The 11,566-nt window shown below is 39.7% G+C and overlaps 1 protein-coding gene across 1 annotated transcript in view; it reads left to right on the forward strand.

The window, feature by feature from the left end:
* Window positions 1-4,936: 4,936 nt before the first annotated feature.
* Window positions 4,937-11,566, forward strand: part of LOC308306750 (uncharacterized protein) — a gene marked incomplete at its 5' end in the record, with an annotated part of 52,002 nt that continues 45,372 nt past the window's right edge. Inside the window, 2 exons of the mRNA XM_080751795.1 lie at window positions 4,937-4,998; window positions 7,598-7,779. Coding sequence (XP_080607921.1) covers window positions 4,937-4,998; window positions 7,598-7,779 — 244 coding nt within the window. The remainder of the gene's footprint in view (window positions 4,999-7,597; window positions 7,780-11,566) is intronic.

Genomic DNA, 11,566 nt, shown 5'->3' on the forward strand with positions numbered 1-11,566 from the left:
GTTGAGAGACACCTAACTGTGTACAGTAGGCCTAAATCCACTATATCCACATAAAGGTGAGCATATAGCTAAAGAACACACCCTACCAATTCATCGGTAGTTCTGAAGACTGAGGCTGTGGTCTGTCTCTGTATCTCTCTGTGTGCGTTTCTCTCTCTTTATGTCTGTCTGTCTGTCTCTCTCTCTCTGTTTGTCAAAGAAGTGACATGTGGACTCTTGATGCTATTAGTGCTTTTAGAATCACTAATACCTTTTTCTCTGACCACTGGCAGCGCAGCTCCTGGGTCTGTTTAAGCCCCATCACCACCTATCATATAGCCGAGAACCAATAGGATTATAGCACCTCTGAAGCTGAGTTTAGTGCGAGGGCAGCCTGGGGGACTCACAACACAATGTGAATGAGGTCTGTAAAGACTTAGGTCAGGGGTTATCAATCTGTGGGTCGGGACCCCCGGGGGGGGGTCCTCACATGATTTTCAAATATAAATAATATAAGAAAGAATATAAGAAAGAGGTAAACATTTTGATCTACAAGCTAGTTGTGAGCTTGTAGATCTACTATGTTCACTTAGGCTACCACTTTAGTGCTACAAACACAAAATACATAGGGGACATGGATTACTCACCCCATGGACACTTGAATTCATGGATATATATATGCATATATGCATATATATATATATATATATATATATATATATATATATATATATATATATATATATATATATATATATATATATATATATGTATGTGTATGTATGTGTATATATATGGATATGTATATATTAAGGCTGGAACTGATTAATTGCGATTAATTAATTACAGGAAATTAACGTGATTAAAAAAATTAACTCATTTTAATCGCACTTAGTTTTTGCACCACAGAACCTTCAGTTTCGGGCATACCAATCATAGCGATGCACCACCCAAGAAGAGACAACAAACGCAAAAGGAGAAGTAGCCAATCAGAGCGCTTTGCTTGGCCCAGTGGATGCGAAATTTAGATTTAAAAAAACTCACTCTTTGATTCACTCGTACACTTACTTGAAAAAAAAAATGCTTCTCAGGTCAAATATTGATGTGCGATTAAAATGCGATTAATTGCGATTAATTCATCACAGAGCCTGTATTTAATTAGATTAAAATTTTTAATCGCATCCCAGCCCTAGTAGTATAAAAAGATGTAATGGGCCTATATCCAGTTTGCCAGTTTACACATTTTGCCAGCAGAGGGCACTCGAAGCATGACTTTCCACTGCTGTCAACAACACACAGACACTGTCAGACAGAAGTGCATTTACAAATCCACTCTGACACTGTGGAACCACCTCTCATCAAGAATTATGCAATGTAGTTATCTCCATACTCATCAAAGCTAGTAGACATTGTGATATTGTAAACACACAGCTGAAGGTCATGGTGTTTATGTTGCACATATGTGTCTGGCAGCATGACCTTACAAGTGTCCAGCAGCTGTTCATTCTGGAACACAACAAATGAAATACACCCACAATTATTAGTATTGCCTTTGCCAATACCAGCTCACCAGAAAAACAGTCGTAAAAAAACACAATGAAAAAATAGATGATGGCAATAGAAAGATCAGGGGGGAGGTTTTGTTTTCATTTGTAGCAGTCACCTCTAAGATTGAAAATCATACCATTTAGACTGTTTAAACTTGCATGGTTCCGGGGTCTCCGTCCGGATACTGTGCTGACTGCAGAGTTTGATTGATTGATTGAAGACTTTATTAGAAGTTTGCATAGGAAAAGGTACAGTTTCATGACGGTACAGTTCACTGGTACAAGGTCTACTAAAAGGAGATCCATGAAAAGACTAAGCTTATTTCCACTGGAAACCATTGAAGTATCTCATATAACATTGAATGACAGACAAATAGAACACAGTACTATGCAGTAGATATGTAAAGAAAAACAAAATAGAAGACAGTAAGTCAAAACAAACAGTATACAAAGAAGGGGCAGGGGAGGGTAGGGTTGGGCTAGATTCTTTTTTACCAGTGGCACTTTAATGTGAGAAAAGTTCAGGGATTTTATGATAACCACACGTTATTATCAGAAAATAGTGTGGTTCACAATATTGCAATGAAACTAATAACTTACAAAGGGGTATGAATTAATCGGCTCATTTGAGCATTGTGTGGAACACATCAGTCCCCAGTTCTTCTTGTGGAACACTGACTCGGTCAATATGCTTTCGGTTGCCATCTGTCGGTAAAATAAGGTATCGTCCGCCTCCTCCTTCTAGCTGTCAAAGATGGTGTGAAAGTCGAAGATATGCAATGTTGACAATATTTACTTTTACAAGCCGATGGCATGAAACAGGTCAAACTGGACGTGTAGCTAATATCTAATATGCTATTGAATATGTCTGGTAGGCTGTTGATTTAACTCCTATACTTTGTTAGCAGCATTTTCTTCATTTCTTTTTCAGTTTTATTTTTTAATAATGTCCATACAATTATTGTATTATTATTATTATTTTACGGTGGAGACTATGAATATATGAAGACATTGTATGTGAATATGTGTTCCAGCATATCAGCAGCATATTACGACTAGTCAGTTGCTCTGCTCATATATATTTTACATAGGCCTAGAGAATTATTATTTTCTATAATTCTGTTAGATTCAAATCTGGTCTCAGGTCTGTCGATCTGGTAAATCGGTTACTGAAGCCACTTTCGAGGTGGCTGATCTTTCCATAATCCACACCATCTTTGTTGTGGCGTGTGGCCATTGTGACAGTTGACGCTCCTCCTTCCTAACCGCCTTGGTTCTCATTTCCTCCTGACCTCGACATGCAAAGTATTGTATATGCACATTAATGACATTATTGTTGCCTTAGATTAAGACTCTCGTAGATGTATTTACTGTATGCACATTGCAGCTCCAATGTCATATGAGTCTCCATCCAAAGTCATGGCCCATGATAATTACAAGGACATTAACAGAAGGTTGCAGAATACAACACAATAACACCATTTATTTATTTTTGTTTCCTTTTTTTTTGGCAAATAGTTTTAATGCGTTTAGGCCTTTGGCGCCATGATAGGCAGGCTACAATACAGGCAAGTTGCAACATACATTAGAGTAAACCTTTCATTGGGTTTGGCTATGAGATTATTCGGGTGAAAACACATTAAAACAACAACTGAACGAATAGCAAAATAACTTTATTCAAATGAAAGCAAAGTGAGGTGAGCTAGAATGTCTTGACAATAAATAGGCCTACATTAGTCCTACGACTATTCTGGGGTCAGTAAATAGGCTACATAAATAAATAAAAGCCTGATGAATGTACCCCCCGAGAAATTGACTTGTTTTCAGAATACACATAGGCCTGTATTTATTTCGATCAAACCCATTTGTTTCACATAATAACCTCACATTTGGGCAGCGCTGTTCCTAAAGAGTCAACAACAACAACAACAACAGTATACCGCCCTAGAACAGTTACAACATCCAGATTCCAAACGCACGACCGACTCGACCTGGAAGACATGGATAATGATATCCGATCAAATTACATACTAGTATAGTTTTAATCCAGTCCATAATAAAAACCATGATATCCAAGAACCGTAGCCTTGTTTGTTTAATAATATAGTCCTTCAAAAAGTATCCGTCGCTATCCTTAACTGTGTGAGACTTGTACGGGACAGCCCTGGCAGCTAGCCCCGACTGCACCGAGAGACTGCCAAACCCGGACTGACGAAGCTGTCTGCATTCTGCTGCCTCGAAGAGAGAACTGTATACTCCACTGGTCTTGGCTGCTGGAAACATTGCGTGTGAACCCTCCTCTATGCGATCTGCACACAAATATGTCACACACACACACACACACACACACACACACACACACACACACACACACACACACACACACACACACACACACACACACACACGACTCCTTGGCTTGGATGCGTGCGCGTGCGCGTGCGTGTGGCCGTGGCGGCCGGGTGGGGGGGGGGGGGGGGGGGGGGGGGGGTTGGGCCGTACCATCATCATCAGAGTAAAGCCGGTGGGCGGATCGGATGTGTGTGAGAAGGATCGCGTGTGAGCGTGTGTGTGCGCTCGCGGCATGTTTGCGAGGCAGCCGAGAGCTTGCGTGCGAAGAGCTCTGACATGTCATTCACAGGAATCCACTGACTGCCACCTGAGACGCGAGGAAGTGAAGGCGACTTATAAAGCATCAGAAAGCACATCTGCCCCAAGCATTGCAATGAAAACAACCATCCGAGAATGACTTTCGCTTCATTTGCTTGGAATATATTATTATTATTATTAATTTGACTCGGAGATACATCATATTATTTCCCTGCATTTTGGGTTGAATGACACAACAAAGCAAAACTATTTTTGGAATATTCTTAGAGCCTTTTGGTAAGTAGCCTATACTTCTATTTTGACAAAAGTTTATTGATTTGTCTAGTATATTTGCCTATTATTGTACATTTTATTGTGCATTCTTTTGCCTGTCATTTGATTTAATGTTGTATGCATTGAGTTTGAAGGGACCCCAATGCAATCAAGCCCAACAGCATTCTTGTGGTCTTTATCCTATATAGCAGACCTTTTATCAGTGAACTGTATAGCCTACTGTCCTGTACCTTTTCCTATGCAAACTTCTAATCAAGTACTCAATCAATCAATCAATCAATCAATCAATCAATTTAGGCTAGGCTACTGTATTTATCAATCCAAAAGATGCATTAATTGCTTTTAATAAACATGTGTTTTAGTAATTTTCTGTTATGTGAATAACCCCAAACTGAGTGTATTATTGTTGTTCTCTCCACTCTCTCCCATGCACCACGTGATGATGGGGAATGAAGTTGATGAAGTCTCTCTCTCCTCCGCAGAGCTGCAGCGCACCTGTTACCTGCAACCAGGAGGAGAGCGTCAGGATGATTCCCCCAGGGGACTGCATGTACGCAGGCAGAAAGAGGAGGAAGCCCGTCCAGAAACAGTTAAGAGGCATTTTCTACATCAATGTTCAATCCAATGTTTCAACAGGGGGTCCTCAGAGTTACTACAGGGGTTCCTCCAAATCTTTGTGTGATAGAAACTTTTTTTTTGTCCTTTTTTATATGCATGCACTTGAACCCTAGTGTACATATCCTGAGAACTTTAGCCAAAAATAGCAGATCTACAAGCTCACAACGCCTCGCAGCGCGATTGAGGCGTTGTGAGCTTGTAGATCGGCTATTTTTGGCAAAACGGTTTGGTGTAGAGGGGAAAAAGGGCAGACCAAGTACAGAGTGAAAGGTCTGCAAGTTTACTAAGTAGGCTATTGACGGTTCAAGTAGTTAAATATCTGAAAACACAAATTGACACAAATCCAAAATACACTGATTATTATGCCGTCAAACGATGAAACCATATGGAATCTATGGGTTGTGGGGGTCCCTGCTTCATCTCTCTCTCTCTCTCTCTCAACTAAGGGGTCGTTGGCCTGAAAACGTTGAAGACCCCTGGTTTAATCCATTTTTGGTGCAATCTTATGGCACGCATTTGCTGATGCTGCTTTCAGTTGTTGTTGGATACAGGGATCCCTGGCTCCAGCCAACTTCAAGCTAGTCAGCCGGTCATAATAATGTAAGGGTTGAACTGTTGGTAATGCAGTTAAGAATAATTCTATGTGTTGAAGCCATGGCATTCACCCAAAGTTAGAGTGTTGACATTATGTTTTATTTGAATAATTTGAGCTATTCTCGGCATGATGTACCCTGACAGGGAAACTTTTGGTACAAGTTTGCCAGCTGCTGTCAAAATAGGTTATGTAAGAGGGTTTGTAGTGTACAAGGGTTGTATAAGTATTCATGTGTTTTTGATGGTTTCGACTCTGTTTGGTTGTCACATTGTATTCCAATGTACTCCTATTTATTAACGTGAACTACTTAAACTTATTAGGGTTTGGAATTCATATAATTTAAATGCAGAAAATTCTATACTTATTTAATCCTTCACTTATTTGTGATTTATAATATGTTATGTATCCACAAAGTTAACATCTCTGTGAGAAAGGAAAAAAATTAATAAGAGGAAAAATAGATACAGTTGCGCACACAGACAACACTCATTATGCACAACATTTTCACATGAAACAGGACTTGGTCATCAAATTATTTAAAGGCAGTGGCTATTGGCTGGAGCTGTCCGTGTGAACAAAGACGTTCAGTATCCAGGATATAGACCAGGTTGTATCACATACTTGGACATATAAGCATAGAACATTACACTTCATTATTGCTTTGATAATCGCAATAGCCTTAAAGGAGTAGTTCACCCCCAAAATGACTTTTATTCTATTGATTACTCACGCCATGGAGAGTAGAGTTCAATAATAATTTTGGGTTTTTGTCACATTCCTAAGACAAAAATTTGATTCGAGTAAATTTACCCCCACTGATTCCGGATGGGGACCTGTTTCGAAACGGGTCCCCATACGGAACGAATGGGGGTACATTTATTGTTATCTCATTTTTGTCTTAGGAATGCGACAAAAAACTAAAAATATTATTGAACTCTACTCTCCATGGCGTGACTAATCACTAGAAAAAAAGTAATTTTGGGGGTGAACTACTCCTTTAATATGGAGGTCTGAGGGCAGACAGTCTCTGACAGAACAGAGCCTCTCGGACAGTCCACATTCAGCGCTTGTGAGACAAGTATCTTGAACCTAAGGCTTAAGGTATTTGGTTAGAGGAGAGATAAATCTATCATTTGTTTTGTGCGAACTGCGAATGACTCACTGAGTCTCAAGCCTATAGGGATTGGTCATTGTACTGTATAAGCGATAAGCAATCAGTCAAATACAATTACAGCCTCAACATTTAATATAATCACTTTCAGCCGACTAATGTTAAGAGTGTGACCTATAGCAAATGAGGGTAACTGGCTAATTGCAAGTACAAGCAGCAAAGGAAGGGTTGGTTTGACAGGCGAGTGAGTGAGTGAGTGAGTGAGTGAGTGAGTGAGTGAGTGAGTGAGCGAGCGAGTGAGTGAGTTGGTCTGCAAGAAAAGAAAATCCGGAGCAGTGGAGTCCATCATCTGCTATGGAAATTCAGATGATACACGAAAGAAGAAGCATTTACACTCCTTCTTAGATCATATACTATTCAATTGTTATTGGAATGGTATTTCTATACTATGTGGTGATATGCAACATTTTACCCTGCGTATGTATTTGAGTAAATATTTACTCAAATACGTACATACGCATATGTAAATACGTATGTATTTGTGACAATTCAAATAGAGATGAGACAGACAGAACATATTAGGATCGTAGCATCAATCCTGACTATGGATGCAAGATGCTCATATAGAAACACTTGGCACACTGTGAGTGCTAGGTAAGAATACCTTGCTCATCTTGGCCTTGGCTCACGAGAGACTCCGCCACATTGTTTTCAGGGAAGTCACAGCAAACTGGTCGAGACCATTGACCTTGACTCGATGACAGTGATGTTGTACAATAGTTAAATTAAGAGTGGCAATGTCACCCCTTTCTATAGGGCAATTTTGAAACATCACTGCATTACACTTCCTCGTCCTCTCCTCAGGAAAGCGTCCGCTAACAGCGAGAAGACCAACCCATCCAAGCGGCACCGGGACCGCCTCAACGCCGAGCTGGACCGCCTGGCCAGCCTGCTGCCCTTCACCCCGGACGTCATCGCCAAGCTGGACAAGCTGTCTGTCCTCCGCCTCGCTGTATCATATCTGCGTGTCAAGAGCTTCTTCCAAGGTAAGGAGGACTTCCCCATAAAGACTTGTCAGTTGTGAGAAGGAGAAACATTGTGGGTTCTGTGTTTGTGTGTTTGTTGTCTGTGTGTTTGGTGTATTCTCATTCACTTTTTTACCGGGTCACCCCTGTAAATAACGTTTTCATCCACGACACCCCTGAATTGTGTTGTTACTTTATAGCGCCTTACATTTACAGTATGTCAATCGTTAGCCCTAAGATACAGTATATGTTACAATGAAAACTTGAGAGAATTAGAATTAGTTTCCATTAGAACAGATTGAAAATAACTTTTATATTTGGCGTTTGACCATGCACTTAAACCCCAGCATACCTATTCCGGGGGGAACGTTCACCAAAAATAGCCGATTTACAAGCTTGTCTAAACTTTAGCAAAAGATCAGAGTAGTGTAACCAAAACACTACTAGTGTACCAAAAGGATTGCGTATAACCTTAAACCAAAAGAACAGTATAACCTGGACCAAAGAACACGTGAAGTCACGTTATCTTTAAATGTGATAGCCTCAGCGTTATGAGTTATTGAGATGTTGCTCACTCTGATGGAGACTGACCAGGCTGTTACTGTAGCTGACAACAAGAAAGGGTCTTATTATTTGGCCATGCGTAGTATAGTATAATGCATTTCACAATGTAAACTTTGTTTTGTTGGAGGTAAGATGATTACTCTTTGAAGAATGCTTCTGTAATAGAGGCATTATTCATTTAAGATGTTTCAACGTAACTGATTTAAACTATTATAGTTTGGTTTCTCCACATGAAGCTCTTTTTCCATCATCTTTGTTCCACATTCATTCAGAACCAACCACTTCTGCACACTTCTGTTGACCTCAGTGTTTGCACGCGATGGCTAACACCATGTATATAATGCAATACAAACATAGCTATAATGCATTATAATACACTAAGTATAGTTATAAGCACTTATAAATACTCATAACATCTTTATAACATTAATCATATGGTCAAGTAACACTTAAAGGAGCTATAGTCAACTTTTTCTTGAAAAACGGGTGCTAAAATAAAAATAATGTTTCGAAAATATTTTATAAAAAAATAAGCTTCATATATGTGTTCTATTCAAAAATGACCAAAAAAAGCTTAAAATAATGATACAATAATCATTTTTGGCCATTGTCAGACCATTCTAGTCTATAGACTAGGATGTAAACAAAGTGTCGGCCCTAAAATGAAAAAGTTGACTATAGCTCCTTTAATAATTGTTGGTGACTCACTGCCTTTTTTTTCAAGGATCAGAATGTGTTTTATTTGTGACATATTTCACATATTGGTAATTCTACAATGTTTTATATTGTGTTATGATTATTGTTGTGACTACTTAGGAGTTCTTATAACTATACTATCTTACACAGTGTTATAAGCCGAAGATAATGCATTATGTATGTTTTTCATGCAATGTAGTCATGGGCTTTACAGTATAGGAAATGTCTGTCTTTCACATAATCTCTCCATCCATCTGTGTATCCATTGCTCTCTTCCTGTTTTGATTCTCAATCAATTGAGTTACAATAAATATTAATGACCCTCTTCATGCAGCATGTTGCTGTCAGCAGCCTCACTGACCGTCATGTCAAAACAGTCTCTGGCATGGCTGGATATGAAAGGGATGAAAGAGATGAGCCAGCCTTTTTTATTTTTAATGCCCAGTGAGGAATAAGGATATGTCAATATATGAAAATCGTAGATCGGTTATCTTCAAGTAATATGACAAAGTAGATCGGGTTTAAGTGATTAAATGTTGGCAGGCTGTGCCTGGTACAACTTGTCCCTGTTATCTGTACTGGCAGTGACCAGCTGACCAGCTGTCATTTGATGACACACACTAATATGATTATAACGGATCATAATGCCCACGCTTGTGATCCTTCACAAGTTGTGCCCAACCTGGTAATCGGCAAGTTGCCATGTTCTCATGCCCTACTTGTCAAATACACCAGCTTGGTCATTTGCTTGCCGCAGGCTCTCGGTGTGGGTACCCACTCAGCGTGGGTACCACTCAGCGTGGGTACCCACTCAGCGTGAGCACGAGAACTTGCTCAGTGTGGGCAAAAGCTCAGTGTGGGCATTGGCACAAGCTCCGTGCCAGTGGTGTAAAGTAACTAAGTACATTTAATTAAGTACTGTACTTAAGTACAACGTTGAGGTATTTTGTACTTTACTTGAGTATATCCAATTTCCAATACTTTTACTTTTACTCCACTACACCTCGGATCCAAATATTGTACTTTTACTCCACTGCTATTATTTGAAAACTTTAGTTACTATTTAATTTGCAGATTTAAATTCTAATATAAAACATACGTTAATCCACTTTAGCCCTATTTTATACCTAGGCTATTTGAAAATAGCCGATCTACAAGCTTGTACATTGTCTATTTTCAAACATTTTGTAATTTACTTTTGCTACTTTAAGTACATTTTGACGCACTTCCAAACTTTTACTCAAGTACATTTTGAATTCCAGACTTCTACTTGTATTTCTACATTGCTGTATTGATACTGATATTATTGATATTGATATTGATACTATAAGTAAAGAATGTGAGTACTTTTCCCACCACTGCTTCGTGCCAGCATGGGCACCACCCAGTGTCAGCATGCATGTGCCCTTGCTCGGGCTTGGGCTTTGACTCGCCACCGGCACTCACTCAGTGCAGGCATGGCAAACTCCCTCAGGTGTCACCTTGCTCAGCAGGTGCAGTTCAGTGCTCACACCCGTTTCTGCAGACTCAGTGCTCAGCTGTATACAGTTAGTATCCATAGTGGAATGGAAACAAATGGACCTGTAAGTCCATCCGGTTCTATTTTCTTCACTCAGAAATTAAGAGTCGAATGAAGTCCCACTATTAATAGAGCAGTGGTTCTCAACCTTTTTAGGCCGCGACCCCCAAAATAATCATATTTTAACTGGGGACCCCCTACCCTGACGAGCACTAATAGTTGAGGCATTACATTTTGTATGACATGGTTCCGTTGTGAAAATAGCAGATCTACATGCTCACACCGCCTCGCAACGACTCTTGCGAGGCGTTGTGAGCATGTAGATCTGCTATTTTCACAATTTCAGCCTCTAATATTTTACAATTTGGCCAATGTTTAATTTGTCATTTTAGAGGTATTAAAAAGTCCTAAAATGTCACTTGAAATGTGCAGATACCCTCTATACGCTTTAACTTTATGTTGGTTTGTTTACTGTTGAGTGAGAAAACAATGTTGCACATTAAGTTAATCATCTGGGGACCCCCCAAAACAATTTGGGGACCCCCCTGGGGGTCCCGACCCACAGGTTGAGAACCATTGCTATAGAGGGTAGGCGTGCAACATAACCGGAAGTTATGCATGAACGCCCACTGAGTGGCAAAAACAGAGTCAGTAGAAGTCATGAGGAGTCAGCAGGTGTCATGAGGAGTCAGTATAGGAGTGAGGAGGAGCGCTTCCAAACAACATTTTTTCATGCTGCTTTATGTTTTGCCACTCAGTCTGTCCATGGTGTTGATCCTGAGTGGCATATGGTGCATACCCTTTATAGTTGTATTATACTAGTCCCTTCTTCATTCCTTGATATGATCCTCTTTCTTTATTGGTTTATTTTTAATTGAATAAGGATATGTCAATATATATAAAAAAAGATCTGCAAGCTCACAGCATGCCTCACTGTGAGCATGTAGAGCTTGTAGATCGGTTATCTTCAAGTAATACGACAAAGTAGATCGGTTAGGGTTAGGTTATCGTTTAAGTGATTAAATGTTG

This window comes from Nannobrachium achirus (assembly GCF_963921795.1).
Source record: "Nannobrachium achirus genome assembly, chromosome: 21".
NCBI lineage: Eukaryota > Metazoa > Chordata > Actinopteri > Myctophiformes > Myctophidae > Nannobrachium > Nannobrachium achirus.